General features: G+C 40.2%; 1 protein-coding gene across 6 annotated transcripts; it reads right to left on the bottom strand.

Annotated features, from left to right (window-relative positions):
• Nucleotides 1-17: 17 nt before the first annotated feature.
• On the bottom strand, nt 18-27,937 carry trim2a (tripartite motif containing 2a). 6 transcript variants are annotated; one of them, XM_044028670.1, is made up of 12 exons: nt 27,679-27,937; nt 12,250-12,428; nt 9,460-9,697; nt 7,675-7,826; nt 7,196-7,376; nt 4,057-4,780; nt 2,667-2,770; nt 2,278-2,445; nt 1,927-2,107; nt 1,516-1,586; nt 1,248-1,388; nt 18-762 (listed from the first exon to the last, which is right to left on the bottom strand). In XM_044028670.1, the coding sequence occupies exons 2-12, from the start codon at nt 12,381-12,383 to the stop codon at nt 610-612; spliced, it is 2,247 nt and encodes a 748-aa protein (XP_043884605.1). In that variant the 5' UTR covers nt 12,384-12,428; nt 27,679-27,937; the 3' UTR covers nt 18-609. The 6 variants fall into 6 exon arrangements, with proteins under 6 accessions (XP_043884605.1, XP_043884603.1, XP_043884604.1 ...); XM_044028668.1 differs by lacking the exon at nt 27,679-27,937 and adding an exon at nt 20,546-20,673; XM_044028669.1 differs by lacking the exon at nt 27,679-27,937 and adding an exon at nt 15,751-15,993.
• Nucleotides 27,938-28,000: the final 63 nt, after the last annotated feature.

Raw genomic sequence — 28,000 nt, 5'->3', positions numbered from 1 at the left:
AAACAATTATATAATAATCAATGAGCTTTAATTTTTTTTCACATCATGTTGACATGTGTTTTTTCTCTCATTATGAACACTGTTAGTTTTTTTAGTGACACAAAACATGAAAAACAAAAGCTATAAAGACTAAAAACAATGCTGATAACTATTTGTTTTTCTGGCTTTAGTTTGAGATAATATTTAGATGATATTTATTCCACATGTCCATTGTTGATGATGTTTAAGTCCGTTTCACTTAACACAGTGCTCAACCAGTACAAGTGCAATACCCTTATTTTCCAGTTTTCCTGCCGTGTCACAACAAAGTCAATGTCTAACATACTGTATGTACAATATTAAAGGTTTAAGTAAGAAATCAGTGAAAAGTTTAGACGTTCTTTTGCTCCATTCACATCACACACACACACAAACACACACAGAAGAAATTCTCTGCGTCGTTTCCTCAGCGTCAGACAGGACGTCACACTTGGAGAACAGTGAAACAAGTGGCACAAAGACGACACGATTCAATGACTGAGTGCAAATATCTGCCAGTCGCTCCATACTAATGTGTGTTTATGCACACTGCACAACAGTGCACTGCTGCTACCTGCGGAGGTTCTACTGCTACTGCAGGTACCGGTAGATTTTGAAACAGTGGTTGCCGGAATCGGCGACCACGACATGTCCGTCAGACGTGAGAGCCAATCCCTGCGGGCCGTACAGAGGATCTGCTGATGTGTTGATGTAGGAGAGGAACGAGCCGCTGCCATCAAACACCTGACAGACAAAAAATATACATTTACTGTCCTGTCTACAGTTGTCTCTGAAGAAAGGAAAATCAACGTACAACAGCTAAGGGGATTTTTACAAAATCATGTAAATATAAGATTGGATTTTGTCACATGAATCAAACTCCAAAGGTCAAATATTTACAATAATGGTCATATTTTGAAACTGAAAATAATTATTTACATGTAAATATAATATAATAGATCTTCGTTGTCATTGTTGAGGAAAAACAAAAACTGTTTGGCTCAGATAAAAACACAAGTGTAAAAAAAACGAACTGTTTTGTTCATTTAGGATCCAAAACCAGAGAACAGGTCAGAATAAAGACAGGCCAAATTAAAATAATCTGAATTCAAAGTGAATTGTATAACATTGTATCTACCAGGTACCAGGTTGTTTTGTGGCTGCAGTAGAGAAGAAGCTGTAATATACTCGTCGTGGTGAAATGTTTTGTACTTGACCTTTGCACTGACCTGTATCCTGCTGTTTCCCCAGTCTGCCACTATGATGTTCCCATTGACATCCACTGCCACTCCTGTGGGGGCGTTGAACTGGCCATTGCCTTCGCCGTTGGAACCAAACTTCAGCAAGAATTCTCCTTCCGTGTTAAAAACCTACATTTTTAAATAGAAACAATACGGTCTTGATGATCAGAAGCTTTACAGGATGCTAAAATATATGTGAACGATTACAAAAAAGAGAGAAAACGAGGAATTCCCACCGGCCTTTAACTGCGCTCACCTTGACTGAGTGGTTGTGGAAATCCGTCACAATGATTTCATTGTTGTTGTTGACAGCAGCAAAGTGAGGACCTGAACAACAAAAAACAAAAAATATGGCTCTCAGACACACGTTAAAAACCTTTTATTTTAACAAAGTGTAACAGAGGAGAGGTTTTCACTCAACATGCAGGTTTAGATGTAGCTGATGCATTTATGAGGATTAAAAACCAGAAGTAAATGAATCAGAAAAGGTTCTACACACATGCTACATCGCTAGTAAATCTGTATAGTAGCTACAGTTAATGAAAGATTATGTATGGAGGATAAAAGAATGGTTATGGTTCCTGGTTTGGTGAGACTGTGAGTCTTCATTCCATATGCAGGTGTGAGCTGGTCAGAGAAAGGCTGTGGGGGGCAGCGCACACATTACCATTGAGTGTACCTGCAAACTGCTTGTCACCATTGCCACGGTTACCGAACTTGGTGACCAGCTTGCCGTTGGGCTGAAAGAGGAAGACGCAGCAGGCCTTGTTGTCGACCACGATGATGTGGCCGTTCCTGTCCACGGACACACCTTTAGGGCCCATCAGCTTCCCCGAGCCAATTTTACTCTGCAGAGGTAAAAAAATTATTTTACATTTTAAATCCATAAATACAGTACTGTGCCAAAGTCTTAGGCCACCATTAGATATGTTGTTTTTGCAATGATACTCTTAGAACATTGGAAAATAGGAGAGTGCTGCCTTAAAACGCCACACAAGTACTGAATATCCCGACTCACCCTAAACTTCCCTTCACTTGAAAAGATGCTGACCCATTTGTTGTCGTAGTCAGCAACGATGATGTCACCGTTTGGGTGGACGGCCACGCCTGTCGGCCGCTGCAGCTGACCCGGCGTCCTTCCCCGGATACCGAAACGACTTTTGAACTGGCCGTCGTTAGAGAAAACCTGAAACACATAAGAAAAAAAAAACAACTTTTATATACAAACTCAAATGAAACACAGGATATTAAATGTACGCGACATCATGCATCACCTTTAACTCCAAACACAGACAGTAAATTGTACACTGAGATGGCAAAGTGCACAGGCAGCAGTGATGGTGACATCTTTAGTGACTTCTCTCTGCACCTGAGCAGCGTCATCAGCACAGGAAGCTATTTTTATACCTGGACACACTGGTTGTTGCTGTCAGCGATCAGCACCTTCCCCAGAGACGAGGCGGCGACTCCCTGCAGATTAGTGAACTCCCCTTTGTTTCTGCCTTTAGTGCCTAGAAAACACGAACATGTAGTAGGTAATTAGTGTCTTTCTTTCTTTCTTTTCAATGAAATACATACAGGAGATGCAACTATCTAATTACTTGCTTCATCGATTGCTTCACCATATTGTCTACATCAGTGGTTCTCAAACCTTTTACACCAAGAGCCACCTGAGAAAATATTGAGCTCTCAAAGTAACAACATTATCACTAACGTTAGAATACAGTGGTGTGAACAGACTGAGGCAGATTTATTCCCACTAAGATAATTTGCTCTCTCGTATACTTCACACACACACACACACACTGGTATAGGGAAATCAGAGTAAGATAAAGGTGACTTTATTATTTATTTTTGTAATTCGTTTCAGTTTCTACACACTCTGGGTCAAAATTCCTCAGCTCCACTGCGATCACATACCCTGGTGTATACAGTACCACCAGAGGACACTCATGTACCACTGGGGGTGCACGCACCACAGATTGAGAACCATGGGGTCGACATCAATCATTTGTTTAGAGGATGCTACAAAAAGTCATCATGATTCAAGCTGATATCTTGCCTCCAAATGTATTGTTTTTATCTGACTAACTTTGGTTCCGAAACCAAAGACACAGACTCCGATTACAGTGATAAATATTTAACGATAAACTCATTTGTTGAAAAATAAAAATAATTCAGTAACATTAATGTATTCATCACTGCTATTCTACAAACGACAGACAGACATTAAAAAGGATGCATATTCTGATAAAAATAGACACCAAATAAATTAAATAGAAACAATAACAGTCAGCAATTCAAGTCAATTCCAGAGAACTAGCACTATTAGCTCTCTTGCCTTTGCAGCAAGAAGACCCGGGGTTCACGACCCGGTCGGAAAAAGGGTCTTCCTGCATGGAGTTTGCATTCTCCCCGTGTGGGCGTGGGTTTTCTCCGGGTTCTCCAGTTTCCTCCCACAGTCCATAAACATGCAGATTTGGGGATTAGACTAATTGGATACTCTAAATTGACTGTAAGTGTGAGTGTGGATGGTTGTTTGTCTCTATATGTGTCCCTGTGATGGACTGGTGACCGGTCCAAGGTGTACCCCGCCCCTATGTCAGCTGAGATTGGCACCAGCAACCCCCATGTCCCTCATGTGGAGGATAAAGCACTAGAAGAACGATGAATGGAACTGTAACTGCAATTAAATGATTCTGAAGCATCCGATCTGTTCCGTCTGTGAAACGTTTGTGTTGTTATGTACAAATGTCACACTTTTTAAGAGACATTTAACAGCGGATTCCTCTCTTACCGACTCTGAAGATGAGGTCGTCCTCGATGGGGTTCTCTTTCCTCCTCCCCGTGCTGTACATACTGGCCGGCCTCTTGATGGCCTTCTGCTTTATGTGCCCACTACCTGGAGACTTCAGCCTTTTCTTCATGCCATCTGAAGTCTGTGATACATCTATACACTTGATGACCTTTATCTTGAAGGGGCTTCCTTTGATATGTTGGTCATATAAACGCAGGGATAAGTTAAAGGTCCCCTCTTTCGGCGCTGTGAACAAATATTCATAAGTGCCGTTCTTGTTGTCCAGTATCTCTCCCTCGCCTTTGCTGCCATCAGGTGAGGAGATGTCAGCAGTGATGACCGCGTTACCCATCTTGCACAGTTCTCCGTCTTTGTCCTTAGTGGTTACGGTGATGGAGGTGGGAACGCCCACCACACAGTGCCGTAACGCCTCACCGGTGGCCACGGATTCAGATGCCACAGCATTGGTGGTCACAATAGTTCCCATATTATGGACGGACTTCTTCAGTCCGTCAGTCTCTACCAGGAAGTCCAGCTGGTCGTTCTCTCCGGGCTGCAGAGGAAGCTCCTGTCTGGCCAACTCCATGAGGCGCTCGCTCATCTGCTTCTTCACCAGCAGCACCTCGGCCTCGGTGCCGTGGCTCAGAGCCTGCTCTGTGAAGTTGCAGGAGCTGTTGATGCTCTCCTGACCCTGCAGCAGAGTGTCCAGCTGGGCCTGCAGCACCTAACACAAACAAGACACCAGGGGGCAGCAGTTAGAGATGTAGAGCTACACAGTATTCCAACCTGGAGAAATTCTAGACTTATTTATGAACATTTATCTTCCTTTTCCTTTCATTCATCTCATAAACCTGCGCACTTATTGTGTTCTTGTGAAAGAGGGGCCCAAGACAAAACAAAAGAAACTGTCTTTTATCAGTCAAAGACCACCTATAAAAACCAAACCAGCTTTGCTGCTTAGTAGAAGTGATATTAAATAATGTGTAAAATTAAATTAGACTTTATCTTAGTGCACATATGTTGTGATCCAATATGGACCATGAGAGTCTGCATTGATCTCGACAGAACAGACTGAGGGTAATAACACAAAAAGGTTCTTGTTTAGTCTGTACCAGGAATCTTCTCTGTACACAGATCTGAGAGCAGCCCAGACACTAGAAACATCCAAGTCCCTCCTGAAAACACACCTCAACTCCTTGGCATTCAAATCAGCATGAGCTGGACAACTAGCTGTACATTTACTTATGCATTAAAATATAAACATAATCTCCTGTATCCTAAGCATAAAGTGTAAAAATAGAGATGACATCGATCATGACATCAGTCTATAAAGAGGTTCTTTGTGTTCCTTTCAAACGGTCACACTCTTTACAGCACAGACACACACACACACACTCACCAGCATCTGGTCATCACACGCCTCCTCTTCGTCAAATAGAGAGGCCATTAAGACATCAGTCGCTCAGATTTCAGTAACACCTTCTTCTGTCCCTGTCTAATCACACACCGAAGCTCTGACAGCTTCAAGACTCTACCCATGGATAAGAAGAGACGTCACGACACACCCAGAACCAACCAGACTCACACACACACACTCACACACTGGCTCCATCTAGCTACAGCAACCATACAGCTACAAGTCCCATATCTGACTTTCCTCTGGACTCCACTGCACACCACCCTCTGAATCATTTACAGCCCATGTGACAGAGCTCCCAGGCTGATTGGTTGTCTGGATTAGGGTGTTGCACCACCTCCTCCCAACCCCCCGTCATTCTGCCTTTTAATCACATATCAGACCAGCTGAGCCTTTGACATGAAGATCAGCAAAAACAGCCATATGACAGGTATTCAGGTTGTTCAGTTGTTTAGTTCAATGTTTCTCTATCCTTTCCTGATGTAAGTGAACAATAAAACACACTTTGACTTAATCCTTGTTTGGTTATTCATGTTTTATATTACTTTACTGCACATGACTCTGAATCTGGGCCACAAGCGAGAAGACCCGGGTTCGAGCCCCGGTTGGAACAAGGGCCTTTCTGCATGGAGTTTGCATGTTCTCCCCGTGTGTGCGTGGGTTCTCTCCGGGTTCTCCGGCTTCCTCCCACAGTCCAAAAACATGCAATGTGGGGATTAGGTGAATTGGACCCTCTAAATTGACCATAGGAGTGAGTGTGAGAGTGAATGGTTGTTTGTCTCTAGCTGTGTGTGGCCCTGTGATGGACTAGCGGTTAGATGATGACTGACTGACTCTGAATCTACATGCCCCTTACAAAAAATAATAACTAGCTCCCTGATACATGTTAGGGTGTCTAAAGTAAAGGACATCCTAAATTAATGGAATGAGCTACCCTTGGACACCAATTTAAGAACTTTTTTAAATCATTTCTAAATACATACTTTTAGGTGTGGTTTCCATCTGTCCTTTGTAACCTTGTTGTTTTACATGAATACTATGGAGCCCCAGACAAAACAAAAAACTGCAGTCATGAAATATGTACAACATGCCCATGAAATATTCATTTGTGGCCACAAATTAGAATTAAATGAGAGTGAAATAATAATTTGATACAGGTATCAGTGGTGTAGAGCGAGTCGTTTTTCAACTATAAAGGTGGTGGGTTCGATTCCTGGCTCTGCTAGTCCACATGCCAATGTGACACTTTTGCTGACGGCTGTGATAGCAGCGTGTGAATGCATACGAATGGCAAAACTGTGCTATATAAATACAAACTGTTACCATTTACATCTGTTTTGGGGAATTTTGGAATCCAAGTAGAAAGTAAATCCTGTGACTGTGGTAGCATTGATTCCTAAAATAAAATTCAGACAAACCTTACCCACGTTACACATATTTCATGGTCATAATTAATATTTTGTGCACATGTTAAACATATTTTGTTGGAGAATCAGTATTTCATGGCCACATTCTATTTCTCTTGTTATATGTCGTGTCTGGGGTTCTGTACAATACAGTGGAATGGGTGAATAAAAGTCCTGTAAAGAGGTAGATAATAATTGCAAAGGGCTGAAAACAAACTCAAACAACACTTATCATTGTTGTGACTACAGTCAGTAAGTCAACAGGACATCAAGGCTGAACACTGCGAGTACTTTGTGTCTGACTTTGCTACTTCACCTTTTGCTTTAGGCCGTAGTTGACCTCCAGCTCCATGAGCAAGACACTCTTTCGGACATTGAGTGTCTTCTGCAGCTCATCAAACGTCATGTGGATGTTATCTTCGATTGAGCTCTTCTGACTGGTCAGCTGCTGCAGGATCTCCGACAGCGTCTGCAGGGCGCAGTCGATCTCTGGCAACCTGGGACACACAGTGTCATCAGTCAGCAGTCACACGATGTGTCCCGGAAAGTAGGAAAAGTGTTTGCTTTATATGCTTTATGCTTTATGTCTGTAGTCCACAGTGTTGTGATTGAGTCACCGGTCAGTCTCAGGTAAATCTCATGTCCAGTGTTTAGTCTCAGTCCTTGTTGAGTCCAAGTTAAGTCAGCCATCATCATCGTCGTCAACTTTTAAGTCTGCAGCCACTGTCTAACTCGATTTAATGGTCTTGAAAATCAGGACAGCATAGCGGAGTCTATGTTACGCTGCTGCTGTACCTCTTCTTCACGGCGTCCAGCTGCTTTAGTAATGATGCCTTGTGTTGTTCCACGACGTCTTTAAGAGGAACAGTGGGATGTTCTCCATGTTCTCCACATGCACACTCCTGACACATGGCTGTCTCACAGGGAGGACAGTAGAACTCCATGACCTGAGCAACAGGGACAAATAGAGACTAAAAGATGAGTATTTACTGCCATCAAATGTTGTCTATGGTCTCAGACTGTCTATGTCTATGACGACCTGCCTTTAACTTAAAATGAAAGCATTCTGACAACTATTGTATGAATTACTGTAGACAAATAGCATTTTTATTTAGTTTCTTTCAAACTTAAATAAGAACAAATGTTCATTCACATTCATTAGTTTCTTCTTATGTTTGAAAAGGAGTGAAAAGAAGTTTAAAACTCAATTTAATCTCACCTTGAACAAATGTTCATTCACATTCATTAGTTTCTTCTTATGTTTGAAAAGGAGTGAAAAGAAGTTTAAAACTCAATTTAATCTCACCTTGAATTGTGAATGTATTAATCAACACATCTTTCTGCAATAGTTCATGTACTTACACACACAAACACACAGTCTCGAATAAAGTACCTCAAAGGAATACTTCAGTAAAAGTACAAGTATCTTACCAGAAAATGACTTAGTATTAGTAGTTGAAGTCACTTTTTACAATATTACTTAAGTAAAGATTTATTGTACTTAAGTATCAAAAGTAATTTTCTGATATAAAATGTACTTAAGTTTTAGAAGTTAAAGTAAAAGCTCATTGGTAGGGTGAGTCGTCTTTAAACTGGAAGGTTGTCTGCTAGTCATGTGTCCTTGAGCAAGACACTTAGCTCCATGTGGCAGCATGTGAATGGGTATAAAAGATGTGTGAATGGGTGAATGGAAAAACTATAGTGTAAAGACCATTACCAACTCTTCTTCTACTGATTTTATTTGGTAGCAACGAGTAACAAAGACAGTTAGAGGAAATGTAATGAAGTAAAAGTAAACGTTATTTGTTAAATAACAAAAGTACACATACGTGAATTTTGTACTTAAGTACAGTAATGAAGTATTTGTACTTTGTTACTTTACAACACGGCACACATATACACACCCATACCAACATACGTACTATACACACACACACACACAGTAGAAAATATAATTATGACAGAAAAGGAAATTAAGGGATTAATGAACTGAAGCACACAGACCACTCAACACCACCCACATAGTTAAATAGTGATAAATCAAGTACATAATCAAAACAATCCCCTCTGTTTACATCAGGGGTCTCAAACTCAAATGACCTGAGGCCCGATGGACATCTGTTCTGGTCAGTAGGGGGCGGTCATGTGAAAAAAGTCAATCTTTTTGGGAAAAGGCAACTGCTCGGTTGAGGTTGGCAACACAAGCTTAAAAAGATATCAGGATATTCCGTCCCAATAACGTAATAACAATAGTTTGGGCAATATTTCACAGATTTTCAAAATAAAAGTGTTTGTATTGAAATGAATATATACATTTAAAAAAAAAAACATACAGAAATAACTCATTATGATTTGACAATAAGTGGGGTGCCGCATGAAATTGGTTGGCGGGCCGCATGTGTTTGAGAACCCTGGTTTACATCATGTTTTCACAACCCCCTCTTGAAAATCATGTCTTTATACCTTAATTTGAATTGGTGAATTTTCAGTTTAGAGTGAAATGCCTCCACACCAAGGGGAAGGATAACTTTGTATATTATATTTATTCCTAGTGCGACTGGTGGTGAGTGTGTCTCTTACGTTGCCTCCATGGTTGGGGCAGGACAGCAGTTGTCCCGTAGCCACAGCTGTGATGTTGGTGAGAGCGGCGGCCTCCTGGCTGCAGTTGCCCGGCTCGCGCTGCAGCACATCCATCAGGTTGGTAATGAAGAAGTTATTCTGCAATGCCGCCACACCCTTCTCCGGCAGGATCGAGGTCTGGCGGCACACGGGGCACGAGAGTGTGAGGCTGTGGGCTGGGATGTAATTCTGCAGGCACCTGAAGAACAAACACTGATGAGTGGGAACATCTGGCAAAGGAGGACTCACTTATACTAAATGGGTGATGATGCAATATGGAGGAGTATTAATTCATGACTGTGACTCGACAGTCTTATTTTCACTGTCTGCCAATATATTATTCCTGATCTGACCTTAAAGTCAAAGGAAATGGTGGAAAATCTCATTTTGTCCTGCCATGTAATGGTTCATTATTTTACAAGTCATACTAGCAGTAGCACTGCTTAGTGAATAAAAACAGAGGTTCCATAAAACTATAAATTCTTAATTCTTTTTTTCAAATGTAATCAAATCATTGTTCAGAGATTTTGATTTGTGTTTGTTCTGCTTTGAATAGATTTTATATTTCAATTTTGTGTGTTTTTGTAAACTAGTACATAGCATTGGACCGTGCTATATACACGCATATATCATGTATATTATATGTATACACTGAATAAGCAAGCAATGTTTATTTCTATAGCATTTTTCACAGCAAATCCAATGAACACATAAAAACATAAAACAGGATTAAGGGGGGATGAAAATACGATTCACTTGAGGGAAAAATAAGGAAACTAGATTTTTAAAAACCAGTGTAAATATGTTGAACCAGAAGAGTAAGAGCCATTCACCTCGAGCTAAAAGCCTGTCTAAAAAAGATACGTTTTTAATTTCTATTTTTATTTCTTAGAAGAATCAACACACTCAAGACACATAAAGGCAGGGGAAGTGCATTCCAAAGCTGTGGTGCTGCGGCCTGGAAGGAACGATCACTCCTCTTTGACCTGAAGACATTTCCTTGCTAAATGATGGAAATGTACGCACATCTTATTTTGAAGTCTTTTTAACTGATCTACAGTTTGGCTTTGTTCAGTTTGAGTCTTTGAGTTATGACTCTTCCGGTGACGACACTCTCTGACCAATCAGAGGCCAGCAGTCTGTCGGCGTCACACTCAAGCATCGTATAATATAGTATATCGTTAGTATAGGATTGGCTCAGCTCGCTTGGAACCTCGTCAGAGCAGGTACTAAATAAAGTACCAGGCACTAACAATGATGGAAAAGCCGAGCCGTGCTGAGTCGAGCCGTTATAAAATGTTAACTGAGTGCAAAGTGACATTACATCATTGACGAGTGTGGTCACTCCTGATGAGTTAAGGAGGTTTTAACATGGACACATACTGTACTGCATGAAACATGAGACGTTTCCTGTGTTTCACCCCATGAGACCATCAAAGGTGGTCAAACATTGTGGATGGTAATATGAGATAACGACTTATACATGTACATGCAATACATGTAATCTGATTAGATTAACGGAATAAAAAATGTTGGAATATATCAATTACAGCCTGATTGATATAGACTTTTAGCCACTGATAGAAAAAATTAATAAAAAATTCCTGATACCCATCGGTATCGGTCAATACTGGTCAAAAATCACTGATACAATCCGAAAATGTTATATATCGCATGCTTCAAAATGCTGTAAAAATGTAAAATTCAGCAAAACCATTTTAGCTGAGTCATGTTTGGGCAGTTTATTTTTTTCTTTTTGGGGAGAACAATATTGAGAATTATATCTTTTGAAAAATGACAAACGTGTCGCTAATAGCTTTATAGTTTGGAATAATATCGGTATCGGTAGATACTCGAGATTTTAATAACGGTATTGGACACCAAAAAGTGGTATCTGGACATCCCTAATATTAATAAGAAAACTGTAAATGAATATAAACAAAAAGAAAACAAACACAGACAAACTTTTTGAGTAAAACGTGAACATAATTGTAAATACTGTCAGACCAGAGGCGACAAAAACAAGTGGTGTTTGTTGTTCATCGTTAATGACTGCAGAAGCAACCAGAGCAAAGGGAGAGGCCGAGCGCACAGTTTCTCTTTTGTGTCCGACACAAAGGTTATTACAGAGACGATGGCACAGAGTCACCACAGTCAGCTGCAGAGATACAACAAGTGGACATCTCTTTGCTTTGCAATCCAATAAATAATGTAGATTTCAAAGTTTTAACAATGCATCAGCAGAAAAGAAAAGAAAAGAAAAGCTGATATTTAATATGTACTTATATAATATTTGAGGTGTAACAAACATAATTTTTTGAATGTTTTCTCTGACATTTGTGAAATTATTCTCAGTTTCTTCAGCTTTCACTCAGCAGCAAAAATCTCTCTTTAATCATCTCTGTAACAATGCAAGTCGGCTATTGAAAAAGCTGCTTTTAATTCAAGTTTCATGCAGATTAAAAATATGTAAATGCATAAATGTTAAAAACAATTCATATCTTTAAGTTTTCTTCCTTACATTAGGGTAGAGAAGTGACTATTTTGATGGAATGGCATGAGATAATCTGATTTTAAATCTATAGCACTGTAAATATTGAACTGAAACTGGAGGTACAAAATTATAATGCAGAAAATCAGGCAACCCCCGAATCAGACATTTTAGCTATCACCCCGACTACTTGATGTTGCCTATTCCAGATTATATTGCCCTACAACGTACAAACTTTGACATCATGAGCGTGGACTCACCTCTCACAGAAGGTGTGCAGGCAGGGCAGTACTTTAGGGTTCTCGTAGCGGTCCAGACATATGCTACAGATCAAGAACTGCTTATCAATCTGGCGGACCACGGGGCTAGGAAGAGTGGAGACTTCACTGGCCATCCTAAAACTCTGACACAGGAGTCCCTCTTCCGCTGACCCTGCACCCTGCAGAGAGACACAGAGGGAGGACGGGATTAGCGAGGAAGGAGGACAGAGCAAAGTGACAAGACGTACGATCAGACAAGCAGCGACGACCTCATGGAAGTGAGTGGAAATCTGCGGGGAGGAAAGAAAGAAAAAATATGTGTTTGCATCCGTCTGAGAGAGGAAATAACAAACACCTGTGGCTCCAGGTTTGAACTCAAACCCAGAAGAAGTGAAATTTGAAAGATTCAAACCTTCAGCTTCTAGGACTCTTTACTGGAGGGATTAGTCTTTTTATATATTCTTACATTTTTACGTCTGGGAACAATACAGAGCATCTGAGAGGTTGTGAAGAGGCCGAGAGACCATGGTTAGAACATCACATACATTTAATAATGTAAAGTTCACAGTGCAAACCTTTAAACACGATCCAATTGCAGCGTTTGTCATTCTGGAGCTTTTGAGAAAATCTTACATTCTTCCTGTTCTAGAAACCCATCGTTAGTGAAATGTAAATGGTCCCATTTTTATTCCATTAAGTACTTCAAATGCCTTTGGGTCATTTGATACTAAAACAAATTGAGGGTATGGAAAGTTGAGCTTCATGGTTATTAGGGCCAAAAAAGGCCATGAAACAGAGTAGAAATTATAAGGGGAATGGAAAAACAGTGCCTTTTATATCTAAATTCATCAAAACAGAAATGTACAGCTAGTTGTTGCATCAAAGAAAAACTGTTCATAAGAGTCAGTCAGTCAGTCATCATCTAACCGCTTTATCCTCCACCAGAGGGTCGCGGGGGGTGCTGTGCCAATCTCAGCTACATCGGGCGATGGGAGTACACCTGGACAGTTCAGCCAGTCCATCACAGGGCACACACACAACTAGAGACAAACAACCATTCACTCTCACACTCACTCCTACGGTCAATTTAGAGTGTCCAATTCACCTAATCCCCACATTGCATGTTTTTGGACTGTGGGAGGAAGCCGGAGAACCCGGAGAACCCGCCCGCACCCAGCACACACAACAAACTGCAAACCCCTTTACAAAGGCGCTGCAAAAGGCACCGTGTCCTACAAGTCATAAGAGTGAAGAATGAAATAAGAAATGTTCCCTAGTTGACAAAATAACAGCGACAACAACCTTTTGTTAGAGTGAAAACTACACAACATGATAATAGGAAGAAAAATTAAGGAAGAATATCATTTTATAATGTTACCATTTAGCACCGCAGTACGTAGAAGAAGGTAGAGCAGGGCTTACTGTATACTGTAAGTAGGGATGGAAGTCAGTATTGGTCAAAATCACTGGATCGGCTATCGGTACAATCGATAAAATCCAAAAATCGTTTGTATCGCATGCTTCATTATGCACATTAGCTGAGTCATGCTTGAGGCTGTTTATTTCCACTTTTTGGGGAGAACGATATTTGTTACACAGCTGGAGAAATGACTCAGCACAAATGTGTTGTTAACAGCTTCATATTTCATAAATGGTCTAAAATAACTGTATCAAACTAATGTCGGTATCGGTAGATAATCAAGTTTGAGGTATCGGTCATCCCTAACTGTATGTGAGGTGTTTGTCATGAAAGCCAGTGTGCGTTATGAATATTTGATTATAAAGTGGAAGCAAAGCACATCTGTGAGCAACAAAACACCAACATAATAAAACATACAAACATATTTTAGTCCAAGATAAACTTCAGCTTTTTAGGTTGAGTCATTTTCTGGCTGACACCTCTGTAATATCATCTTGCAGCAAACGTAGAAAGTGTGTCAGCGGTTTTATTGTCTCTTCACATTCTCGACAGGCAGAGAAAAAGGCCACTTCTGCTGCTGAGAGGAAACCCTCAGGGACGACTTTGGCGCACGCTCCCTTTCTCCTCTCCTCCATCCTATTTTCATGTCCTCAAAGCAGATCCTGCATCCTGTGATTCACTGAGCTTGAAAATATAGAGCGGAGGATAAAATGACTGTTATGACGGAGACGTTACACTGCCAGTGGGTTATTACCAAAACATTTCCGATGTGTGATGTGTTCACTGTCTGGTGCCGGATAGTAAAGACGCCGAGTGTCACAGTCGACAAAGCTGCTCAAACAGTCGGTAAAGCTCAGGTTAGACGGCTGTGGATCACGAGATACAGTGGGTCAACAACCACAAACGGAGGGTTTGAGCCCCACTTCCTCCAATGTACATGCTGAGGACACTTAACCCCACACTCTGCTGCTGCTCGGAGGAGAAACACTTTTCATTTTCAAGAAAATTAACCAATAACCAAACAAGTGGAGTTCCTTGTTTCTGTCTTGTGGCGATCAACAATAGCCTCGAGCTATTGGGCAACACTGCCCAATATTTTGAACTTTAACCACAGTTCCAGTTTAGAACGCTCCTGGACATTTAACAAAGATTTACATTACATTACATTACATGTCATTTAGCAGACGCTTTTATCCAAAGCGACTTACAATGGAATTGAGTACAGTCAGCGAGGGGTGGAATCGAACTTGCAACCATTGCGACCATGATGTTTTTCGCACATAGGGTACCGGTCTTAACCACTGAGCCACTCCACTCCATTTACAGGTTCTCCTTGAAGCCTCTTTCACTCCAGAAGCTAAAGCGAAAGATTAAAAGGGTCATATTGTTAAATCACTGAACACAGACAACCAGGTCAGCTGAAACAAAACTTCCCTGAAAACCTCCATCTATAAACAAGCCTTCTTTCTTTCTTTGTTTACTATTTTATGTAAATAAATATATATATTTATATCTGTGTCAGAGTCAGCTTTAATGCACATGTCTCTTTTATTTTCTCCTTTACATTTTGACCTTGGAAAGCACTTTGTGCTCATTTGCTTAAAAAATGTCTCTACAAATAAAAGTGTTAGTATAATTACTATAAAAGGAAAGTAAGTGTCCATGTCTCGGACATTTGAATGACAGCATGAAAACTCACACACACACACACACACACAAATTTCAGATCCTATCTTCTGAGCTTCATTGGCAACAGTGAACAGATCAACAAAGCATCAAATTTGATTGTGGTGAAAGCAAATGTTCTTCTAATCCCCTCGACAGACAGCCACAACAGAAGCAGCCCGATGCTGACGGTGCACAAGGTCGCACCAGACACACAACGCTCCACTCTTACGTAATCTGGGCTGCATCAGATAAGTGGAATATTTCTTGCTAGATTGAGTGGTCAGTAAATTCACAGTGAACAGTGCATGAGACAAAAATAGAATTCTCTGTTTTGCATGTAGTGGCTACCAGAGATGCCATCATGAACGGCACAAACAGCTCAGTGCATTATGACATGAAAGGAGGAGACTTACAGCGCTGCATCTACAGACAGATCAACAGGCGTCATCCACTCCAGTGCACAGAAAACACAGGAAAATCCCCTCTAAACCTGCCGTCAGGTCATCTCAGGTCTGACAAGAAATGATGCTTCCATCCCCAGGAGCAGCAACGACTCAAAACAGGAAATGGGTTAGAGGACGCGTGCAAGCAAGACAGCTCCTCTCTGTGTTTGTTCGTGTGTGCACACGTGAGCAAAGTTGAGGAGGGGCGAATGAGGTGGATTGTGTTTCAGTTTATACATCATCTCTTTCCCTCCCTCCCTCTCTCTCTCTTAAACCACTTTCTCTCCTCCCGTCACTCGCCTTTCCTTTCTCGGTCCGCGGCATCTGTACTTCTCCTCCCCTACGTCTCTCTCAGATGTAAATGCTGGCTCACTGCAGTGCAAGGAGCGTGTGCAGCATCATTAGAATTATTTCACACATGGAAAAAGAAGGGGCAGACATGAGAGTCCTCTGCTCTGCAGCCAATAGATGTGAGGTCACAGGGATGTTTCCACATGTGTGCCTGCTGCTGACTCACTGTACACAAAGAGGAAAACAAGCTAAGAGGCAAAACAAAGGAAAAGGAAGCTGAAAGGAAATTGATAAGAGGTTTAAAGTTTATTTAAAACCTTCACATACTCCATTTTTGGATGTCCTTTTATATCTGTATATTCAAGAACACTCATCAGCCACTGCATTAAAAAGGAAATTGGTTTTATGTTGTGGCATATTGGTGGATTATTGGTAAATCATCGATGCAGCTATAGAACAGAAATCACAAAATAATGAATGAATGAATTAAAATAAGTCAGCATCAGGCTAAATTATTATTTTTTTGTATAAAACACAATCATGTAAAGACATTAAATAAAACTTCTATCCTTGATGGAGAGAACATGCCTGAGTAAAAATGTGAAAGACTTCACTGGTCTGTGTTATTGAAGAAAGACGAGTAAGAACCATGACATGACTTGTCTATTGGATCTGCATTTTTACCATCGACGCAAAGACAGCCAATGTAACTCTGGAGGAAAAACAAAAAAATGGACTGGAATTCATCCTCGAGTGGGAATGAGTCTTTATGTCTGATACTAGTCAAAATGTCTGGTCCGGATATCAGAAAATAACAAATGCAATATTCGTTTTTCAGCCAAAAACTTCACACACAATATATATATATATATATATATATATATATATACATATATATACACATATCTATCTATCTATCTATCTATCTATCTATCTATCTATCTATCTATCTATCTATATATATATATATATATATATATATATATATATATATATATATATATATATATATATATATATATATATATTTCCATGCAGATAAACACATACAAGTGCGTTTTTCTGTGGAAAGTGTTGCGTAGCGCTACGTCTGGAACAAAATAATTGTAAATATCTAATGTTTATAATGTATAATTACAATCAGTAGGCAGCATACTAAGGCCCGCCCAAGTGTATTTTCTATTAAACGCAATATTTTCGAATGATTAAATCAACAGCGTTGACACAATGGTGTCTAATGAGATGAAGCAGCAAACACATTCAGCGGACACTTAATTAGACGCTCGTAGATCTTAAGTAACTAAAATCATTTGCTTCTGTTGTCTTTAATCACAGCCATGCTTCTCTGAACTGTCTGTTTAATGAGTGGCTACAGAGGCTGCTGTCAGTTTGGACAGTCTCAGTTTCTATAACAAAACACTTCGTCGTTGCATTGTTTCTCTCTCTTGTGTGACAGGAAGTGATAGATGTGCCGTCTTTAATCACAGTTATTACACCTTTAAAGGTTTTAGTACAGACTCTGCTCATGTATCAGTCTGCAAACACAGCGGGAAAAGAACCGCCCCCTTCCATACTCTGCAATTATGGTTAAAAATATTGCAGAAATAATTGCAGGTTGGGGTTTTTAGTGTCCCCAAGTTTTAAAGAAGCCAGACTGACATCACTGGAAATTGACGTCTGAAAACGTAAGATACTTAAAACACATGAACACATGAGCGTCACACTCTGAGACTCATCATTTTGTAGACTGTGGTTTACATGGTGGCAGGTGGCTGAACCCGCCAAAACAAAATGCCTCGTCCACAATCACAATCAACTTCATTTCGTATTTGAAGTCTGATTTTCTGATTTCATAAGCATGTTTAATTAACCCCTTTAATTTTATGTTTGCAGACTAACAACACCATGGTCAGACTCAAACAAGGTCCAAAAGCACAAGCTTATTTCAGGAAATTAAACTGAACTCAGCTGCCCTTCTGTGAATGATTCGAAGTCAAAATGCCAGACAGCAGATTTTCCATCACGGTAGAAAAACATCCATCAATCCACAGTAAGGACCTTGGCCTTACGGAGCGCCATGCTTCCACAGCAGCTCAAAAGGACAAACCAGCCAGAGTTTATATTTCACATTTTGGTGGAAAAGTGAAAGCTTTCGATGCAAATGAAGAAGAATTAAATCTTTCCTGGAATGTAAAGGCCACCGTAGTTTCTTGATGTGCTTGGGAAAAGGGTGAGAGGAGGAGAGTGTTCGGAGTTTGTTACAATCCAAACAGTCTTATTAGATTTTATTCGTTCTTACATACTGAATGTTTAATAAAAAAAAGTGTAATATTGAATTAAATTATTAAAAATATGGTGCAGATTTCACTAATCTGCATTCAAGTGCCTTCATGTAAAGTGCCACAAATATTTATGCATCAAATAAATTGAGAATGTTAGAGGACTGCAGAGCAAAGTGTCTTCACAGAAGGAAAGCACCGTCATTTCTTTACTTGGCTGCAAACCATCTGTTCTGAGGACTCAAGATAAGACTTTTCAGTCATTTAGACAAACGACAAACTGCACACAGTCACATCAGCTAAAATGACCCGACACTCAATAGAATCACATCACACCATTTATAAGCACAATAATGACTGTTGCTAATGAATGACTAGTTCTTACATTGTTGGGATTTGGATTCATTTTGTTTGATTTCAGTATTTAGTGAATTTTAAATCCTGTCAGCACCTAAAGCCAAATGCTCGGTCTATGCGACTTCTGCAGCAGCTTCAGGATCACTCACTCCTCTACTGCTTTTTCTTTCTACATGAGGGTCGCAGGGGCCGCTGGTGCCAATCCCAGCTGACCTAGCTCACCAGTCCTTTACAGGGCCATATACAGGCAAACAACCATCCACTCTCACACTCACACCTACAGTCAATTTAGTGTCCAATTTGATCCAATTTTAATCCCCAAATCTGCATGAGAACCCAGGGAAAACCTATGCACACACAGGGAGAACATGCCAACTCCCTGCGGAAAGGCCCTTTTCAGCTTTGAGATAAGTTCTGCAAAACATTTAATTTCACATCTTTACATGATTTCACATGCTTTCATTGCGGCAGAGGACGACACAAGCGCCATCTACGATTTACAGGACCAACCTCATGTTAATTTAAAGCATATTCTAGGAGGACGATGAAGCGATTACGTCAGAGCCTTCAGCGTCAAAATCCACCCTTCCCCATTTAAAACACCAGTAGAATCTATTAAAGCTAGAGTTCCTTAATCTGTAAATCTGTCGCCAACACCCCAAAATTATTAGGAGTTGCGGTCCGTGGTGGAACCAGGAATTCTGCCTCTGCTAACTGCAGGCTTTTGTCTTTGCTGTGGTGGTGGTGTAAGACTCCGGCTTGTAGTGACAACTCCAGTCACCTGCTGCAAGAACATGGACAGCATGCAGTGCACGCAGGCAGACAGGCAGACAGACCAGTTACACCTGCCACTCATTCCACGCTGAATAAACTGATTGATTGTGTTTATTACAGTATGTGTTAATTGGTGGCAATGAAGAGGATTTCAACAGACAAGGTAAAAAAATGTGAACAAGCTCCAGAAAGAAAATTGTTGCACCCAGAGAGAATAAGGAAGCCCCATGTGAATGCGTCACTTTACTATATATCAGCCAAATATGTGCCTGGTGAGAAAAGATAAGACAATGATGTGCGCGTGTGTGTGTGTGTGTCAGTGCATTTAAGTTAACAACTGACCTCAAATAAAGGTCTTCAGATGTGCCAGTGTGAGGCAGTTGAAAACTGTCCACGCTGCACACCTGTCAGCCAGAGCTACAACATTGTGCTTCACTGTCCAGACAAAAATTACCCACTCAGTAGAAAGCACTTGTAGTTTTCCTTTACAGAAATGGATAATGGCAAATGGATTATTAACCTCAATGGAGACAAACTTTGTACCATAAAAATAAACTATCACTAGACTTTTTCCTCATCGAGGAGGAATATACTATACTGCTACTTTTCAGGACAGATAGCTGTGGCCAGGGAGCATGACAAACAGGAAACAGGAAATGAGAGCTCAAAGAAAATATTCTCTTGAGAGAATACAGTGTGCACCTGCACAGAAAAGCCCCGCAAAGCATGTTTGTAAAGTGTAAACAATGATAAACAGAGTGTGAACACCTGACACCATGGGAACTGCACGCAGAACCTGTATTTCAAGACCTCCAGCATCATAATAATAATAATAACAACAATAATAATAATAATAATAATAACAACCTGCATCTTGTAATTATGATATTTCTCTGTTACAGAAGCCAAACCCAACTCGTTTATGGATTTTCAAGATAATCTGCAAAAAAGAACTCTCCCGAATCAACACCTTCTACCTCCCTTCTACCCTTTAATCAAGAATATTTCCAGATTCCATCCTTCAATGTGTTACTCACAGCTCTGCATTTTAAAATGACACTTACATCAACTCCATGGCTTCTCTCCTGTCCTCTTCTCTGGGGAAAAAATAAATAAAACACTGCTCGGAGTCACCTAATTCTTATCTCTGGCATATTGGACACAAAAGCATGAGAGGCCTGGGCTGCTGTGACAATAATCCAAACAGACTGACAGACATTAGAGATAGGGAGGGAGGGCTTGTCTGGTGGTGTAGAAGGAAAAGAACGGACCAATCAGAGGGTTTCACTGAGGCCAGGGAGGAGTTGAGCTTCAGGCTTGTGCTGCTCTTTAACCCCGGTGAGGACAAGAGTCCCAGAGGTTTGACAAGCACGGATGACAAACAGATACGACATTAATGGAGAACGTGGGAGAAAAACAAAGGAACTCTGATGAACCGTAAAAATCTCCAACAACCTATTGTTACGTCCTTTTTTTGAGGTCAAGGGTCCAAAATGCCAAAAGCTAATAAATAACAAGATGCTCCAAAATGATGAAGGAAAGTCACGATCATCACAGAGCAGAACCATGCTGTACACGCTGGTTCAAAGGGCGAAGCTGAAGTGTGTTACTCTCTGTCCTCTTTTTCCCCCTCAGGGAACTGAAATGTAGTAAAGCTGGTAAACAAGAGTGAGATGATGCAACTCAAAGCAGCAGGTGTCAAGTGTGTGTGTGTGTGTGTGTGTGTGTGTGTGTGTGTACGTGTACACAACACAAATCACCAGGACCAAATCAATCATCAACGCAGCAGCAATGATCAGATACTCGCACCATTCATGAAAATATAAAAACAGAGACGAATATTCATCCATCCATCCATTTTTCTACTGCTTTATCCTCCACATGAGGGTTAAAGGGAGATGGAGCTAATCCCAGATGACATGGAGGTGAAAAGGTGGAGTACAACGTGGACAGGTGAGGTCACTATTCCATCACAGGGCAAACACACACAGAGACGGACAACAAATCACCCCCACACTCACCTGTACGGACAAGTCACTGGAGAACCCATAGAAAACCCAAGCGAAACTCCACACAGAAAAGTCTTAATAAGACAGGGTCACAAACCCAGACCTTCTTGCAGTGAAGCAACAGTGCTAGCCACTATTCCACCATGTCGCTCCAGAGAATATGTGATTTCTTATGTCCAACATCAAATCAATCATTTTAAGACCTGAACAATCGAGATGAAGATACTAGACTGTTTACACCAGTTTAAACTCAAATCATCTATTGATAATGACGTGACGTGTTGTGTCATGTGACAGCTTAATGAATACTGTGGTGTTTTAAATTAAAAACAATTGAACCACACCACAGGTTCAGGTCATGTTTACATGTGTATTGTTGTGTTTATATTGGTCTTTCTACCCTAGCCACTTTATTAGGTACACAGGACTCCACCCATCTGCTTCACGCGTTGTTGGACATGTCGTGCGTTCAGATATCGTCTTCTGTACAACTTGGTCGATTTGCGTTACATTTTTATCGTTTTGAACCAATCTGGCCATTCTCCTCTGGCATTATTGTCATGGAAATCCTGGCAGATAAGCAGTTTCTGAAATAAAACATTACTTAAATCCCCCCTCTATCCCATTCTGAAGGCTGATTTGACTTCAAGCAGGTCGTCTTTACCATGTATACATAACTGAGCGTATTGAGTCGCTGCCATGCGATTGGCTGCCCAGATATTTGCGATGCCAAGCAGTTGAACAGTTGTACCTAATAAAGTGGTCAGTGAGTGCGCGTATAAAATGACTCTCGTGCTGACACTTGCTGCTTTCTCTTTGGTTGAGAAAAAAGGTTTGATCCATAACAACAAAATCACACACTGTTCTTTTAGTCGTACACACACACACACACAAACACAGACTTCCCTACACTTGCACAGATGTAACTTATATATACGTATATATACACACATCTCTAGAGGGTTTCCATCTCTTAAAAGCTTTAATCTTATCAACAGGCCACAAACAACATTTGTAGTAATTATCCAAATGCATCTGTGTTCCCTGTGTGCAGCCACTCCCACTTAACTGAATTACTCACCAGGACAGAAAGAAATGACTCTATATGGAACATTTTTATCCCTGAGAAGATGTAAATGGTGATAACAGGTGGTGGGAAAAAAAGGATTATATAAAGACATGTGGAGCTATAAATGAGTTAGTCAGACACACGTGACGCCTGATTACTGGTTTGACTGTGTATCAAAGGATAGTTTAAGGGAATCCAACAATTAACTGTTGTAAACTGTGCAGACAGTGAGAGGCAGGATTGCGTAACATGAAATACGACATGAACACAACATTGGTTTAAATGCTATTTTGACCAATGCATCCTTATTTCCCTGGAGTCAAGAAAACAAAGACAACACACACACACACACACACATGCACGTTATTTTGTTTCCAATGACATCAGAGGAGGTAAAACGTCAAAATATATCATTAAATATCTGTTGTATAAAACGAATCCAACTGTGTAAACAGCTTCAGATCCCCACAACAATAATGCCTAGTATTACACAAACACACATTATCAACAAAGATCGTTATAAAATGTGTGCTTTATTTAAGATTTTTGTTTTTTTCTCTGAATCACTCCAACATGGAAGCATTGGGATGAAAGATGGCATAAAAAGATTAAAAATGTATGGATTTATTTGTTGCACTTTATATCACACATTACACAGGCCTACATTATAGGAGCAACATTAGTATGTCTTTAAGTGGGTAATGTTCCTCTTGTACACCACTGAGCATGGCATGCATGTGTAAGAATAATTATAATAATATATACTAATAATAATTATGTATCTATATATGTATGTATATATATATATATATATATATATATATATATATATACACATACACACACACACACATATTTTTTCTTTTTTTCTTCTTTGTATTTGAAGAAAAGGTGCAACTAATTTATTGTCTGAAGAGATGGAGGACACAGATATGTCTTATTGTTTTTTTGTTGATGTATAATGAGTTGTTATGTTTGAAAACTGTTTACAGAGCTTGCAAAAAATGTTTTGCTCTATTATTGCACTATTCAAAGTTTCTTTAAATAAAATAGCTATGAGTATGTATAACATCTCTCGTGTGCAGTGTGCACACTCAAGGGGATTTATTGGAAGACATTGAATGTACTACCCTTAAGTAGGTTTTTTATAATATACAAGAGCTTTAAAATACAAACAACACTGAGTTTAAAATAAGCCTTTACTATGCTGTGGAAACATGCTGCACTGCCACGTTTCTACAGCAGCCTAAATAAACACATGCTTGGGAAATGGAGGAGCGAGTGGAGGAGCTCTTCATTTGTTGTCGAACCATTAGATGTCACTGATTCTCACACACTGGACCTTTCCAGTGCCTTTTCGTTACGGTTGTTGTGCAGTAAAAAGAGGAGGATTGTGCTTTCAGTCAGGCCTGTCACTCTGGTAAGAGTCGAGCTGGCTGATGTCCAGTGCTAATTAATTCGCATTGATCAGAGAAAAAGAGAGAGAGAGAGACACTGTGTACCTCGCTGTGGTCGAGTGTAAGCAAAGCTCATAGATCCTGGGAGGTAACATAGTCACAGGACAACTGCTCTAAACAGAAAGCCTCAGGGCTCTCAGTCACGTCACTGTAAACCAGAAAAACAGTCAAACTTTATCTGTGGTATCAAACGCTGATCATGGTCACTCATGTACAAACTAAAAACATTTGTATTTGTTTGAATATGTGAGAAAAGTCACGTTGGTGCTGATGATTGCATGTTACATAAGATTAAGTATTCATAGCTAATAAACATGGCATGTTTTGAGAACACAGTGTGTTGTGTCGTTCACCGCCTGCATGTAACAGTGAGGTCAAGCGTACACTTTACCTGACTTTACCGAGCTGAGTCATCTCAGTGGCCCGTTAAGTGTTTTGATTTGCAGGATTTGCAGGAGTAAACTCCCACAGTTGCTGCAGGGTCAGTGCACTGCAGTGGTGGCAGAGATCCACAGCCTTTACTGCACCACTCACTACTTTTTATTCACAACACATGCAATCACTTACTGAAGTCAAGCCAAGTTAAGGAGCAGCTCAGCATTTTGGGGACTTTTGTTTTTAAGAGAAGATGTAGATACCTGCTGATGAGAATGTGAGCCTTGCCCTCTCAAAAACCGACAAACCCACTAGTTCCTTAAATGTAGGGTTTTTTAATCCATATACAGGCAGATATGCTATGTTTATCCTTTACCTTTTAAAACCTGCTGCGTACAAAATGCAACTTGACCACTGATATTCAGCCAGATGACATGCAAAACATGGCTGTATATTCTAAGGCCTAAGAGTGGCAAGGCCAGAATATGTAGCATGCTCTGCCCCTACTCTGCTTTCTCTCAATAAATCTAAAACAATGTTTGTCACCAGGAGATTAATATTAACCAATTGGAAAACAACATTATCGCCTTGTCACAACCACTGGATTGGAGACATCCATTATTTCCTCAAAGAGAAAATAAGGCTGCATTGGTAGATTTTATCATTATTTATTTTTGTTGTTGTGCTCATGTCTTTCTAAGTTGTTCGGGCATACAGTAATGTGTCAGCTGTCAATTTCCTACTTTTTGTTTTATGAATGAAAATGTACAATTTAGATTATTTGTTACAAATATTTTGATTTCAATTTTATGCTTTTGTAAAGCCCAATAAACAAAGTTCGGAAGAAAAAAGAATCCGTGGCATGCCTGAACCACCTCTTTAATCCAAAGAGAAATGACATTCATCACGTTTAACTCATCTAGCAAATGTCAAGCTGCTTTTAAGATTTCTATTTTTTCCCCATCACTTCTTCCACACCGATGATAGAATTGATCAAAAACTACAAAACCTAAAGTAGAAGTAAAATGAACAGGTAACATGTTGTTGTAACTCTTTTATCAGAAATAAGAAAAAAGCTGCAGGTTCCTTTTTTGGAATGTGACTCATTATTGTCAGATTTGCAAGTAATTAAACAAATTATTAATTAATTTTACTTTATTTTTTAAAAATAATTTTTTTCTGCAACAATGTCATTAAATTTCAAATCAACATAGACTTTTTATATTTCAACACAATAAATCATAATGTTTTTAACTGTTATCAAGTAAATCTGATTCACAAACACCACTTCATTCATTCATGGAGCCAGACTCTATGCTGTAAAAAGCCCCATTCAAAGACAGAATCTAATTTCACTGCACACACACACACACACACACACACACATTGAGACACAGTGTAGGTCAAGTGCAACTTCAAATAAATGAATACTCACTGTAGAGGCCTTATAAATAGCTCCAATATTCACCATGAACTAACAATCACTTCTTACAGTGCAACAAAACATTTCAGCAGCTTTAATAGCACTCAGCGTTTCTGCCTTTTCACACAAACCTGGGACCTAAACATACCTGCCAGCCACTTTATTAGGTACAGCTGTTCATCTGCTTGTTAACTTAATGCATGTTGTTGGGTTACGAGGATTACCCGCACTGCTTTAGTCCTTTAGATTTTACAGACCATGATCCAAAAAAACAGAAGTATTGAGTGAACAGCACTTCTCTGGGCCATAATCATGATGTTAGATGAGAATAGCTAGACTAATTGCTTAACTGTTATAAGACAAATTAAAATAATCACTCATTATAACCAAGACATGCAAAAGAATGTCTTGGAGAGTCTCTGAATGCACAAATGCACAAAAACCGGATATCTTGAAGCAGATGGGCAACAACAGCAGAGGACCACACCAGGTGTATTGAGTGTTTTGTGGAATTTCAGAGGTCATAGGGCGTCCAGTGAACTTGGACTACCAACTCGGAAACTGTGAACAACTTCATCAACCCCGACATTGGATGCATTCACGATGGCTGCCAAGATACAGATCCTGCTACGTTTACCATAAGTTTGTATTTGTGTATTTGTTTTAACAGTAAATCAGTCTTACATGTAGTACTGTTTAATTTGAACTCTTAGCAAAAAGGACCTGGCAGGCCCTTCATTGCACTAAATCAACCATTCCAATTTGCTAACCAAAAACAACAACATTATTAGCATTGAAGTGTCAAACAATCAAATTCTCTGCTGCTTCAAACAAACCATGACTCAATAAAGTTTAATTCGCACGTAACGGTTAATACATCGAGACTTAACATACATCAGCATATTGACAAAATCGTAAAGCTTTTGGCAGCAGGCTAGTGGCATGTGGCCCACGAAGAACTTTCAGAAGTGAATTATACTGTTCAGAAAACCAGGTCCTTCAGCAGGTCAACACAAATGCTACCTCAATCAGTTCTGATAGTATTGCTTGACAGCGTTTTGCTATCACTGTAGGCTAATGGGCTTTACACTATAGCATGACTTGGCACAACATGGCTCGACTCTACTCTAACTGCTAACCCTAACCCTGTTTGCTAACCCTAACCCTGATTGGTCAGAGAGTGTCGTCTGGAAGAGTCACGAGCGTGACATCCTACACAAGAATCAATGCCGAAATGTAGATCAGTTAAAAAGACTTGAAAATCCTGAACATGCAGGAAGTACTGAACTAATCTTTTTAATGAACCGACTCTAATGATTCAGTTACACTGAAAACAACTGCTTTGCTCATCCCTAGTTTGTGTGCATGTGTATAAAACAACATCATGCCCAGCTATCATGACCCCGCCCACACCGAGGAGGAACTATAGTAATGAAAAACCATGCGCCTGATATCAAACCAAGTAGTCGAGTGGTGCTGGAACTGTGGCCTAAATATGATCAAGTGTTAATGATGCCCCTCAGAGCAGGGGCCCCCAGGTCCTGTCTGCCGTGTTGCGACGCCCCTGCACGTGCATCAGCAGACACACATGTTCATTGAAGTTTCTACAGATTTAAGATGCTGAAACAAACAAAGCTAGTGCGCTTCCTGCAGACTCATCCTGCCGGAAATTGATTCATGACATTTACCGTGAGGGCCACAAGCACTTGATTAACGAGTCATTAGTGTATAGAAATAAAATGAGTTTCTGCATATTTCAGCTTCTTGTAGCTGACACAAAATCGCGTGAAATCAAGTGTGTGAAAGTGTGGACTTTACTCCGGCTAATGTTTCCCACGCAAGCACACGCAGATATTTCACTCACCTAAAGGTTACTTTAGCATCTGCCGGTGTGAACGCGACAACACGGAAATGGCTCGGACGCCTCTTCCTCCTGTTTGTTTGGTTTCTTTCCTCCTCTTCTCTTCTCTTCTCTTCTCTTCTCTTCTCTTCTCGTCAGCAGCAGCGTCCTGTCCGTGTCTGCAGCTCTGCACGAACTAAGTCCAGCTGAGCTCAGGCTGCAGCCTCCACTCACTTCCACCTCATGTGTTAAAGGGATGGATCCAGCAGCGCCCACAGTAAAAGGGAAAGTCAAGTGCAGCTGCAGATCATGCACTAAGAGCCGGGAGAGAAAAAAAAAAACCACC

This window comes from Solea senegalensis, linkage group LG6, assembly GCF_019176455.1.
Source record: "Solea senegalensis isolate Sse05_10M linkage group LG6, IFAPA_SoseM_1, whole genome shotgun sequence".
Taxonomy (NCBI): Eukaryota; Metazoa; Chordata; class Actinopteri; order Pleuronectiformes; family Soleidae; genus Solea; species Solea senegalensis.
Note: the sequence above shows the minus strand (reverse complement) of the source record. Positions and strands in the feature narration are given on the sequence as shown.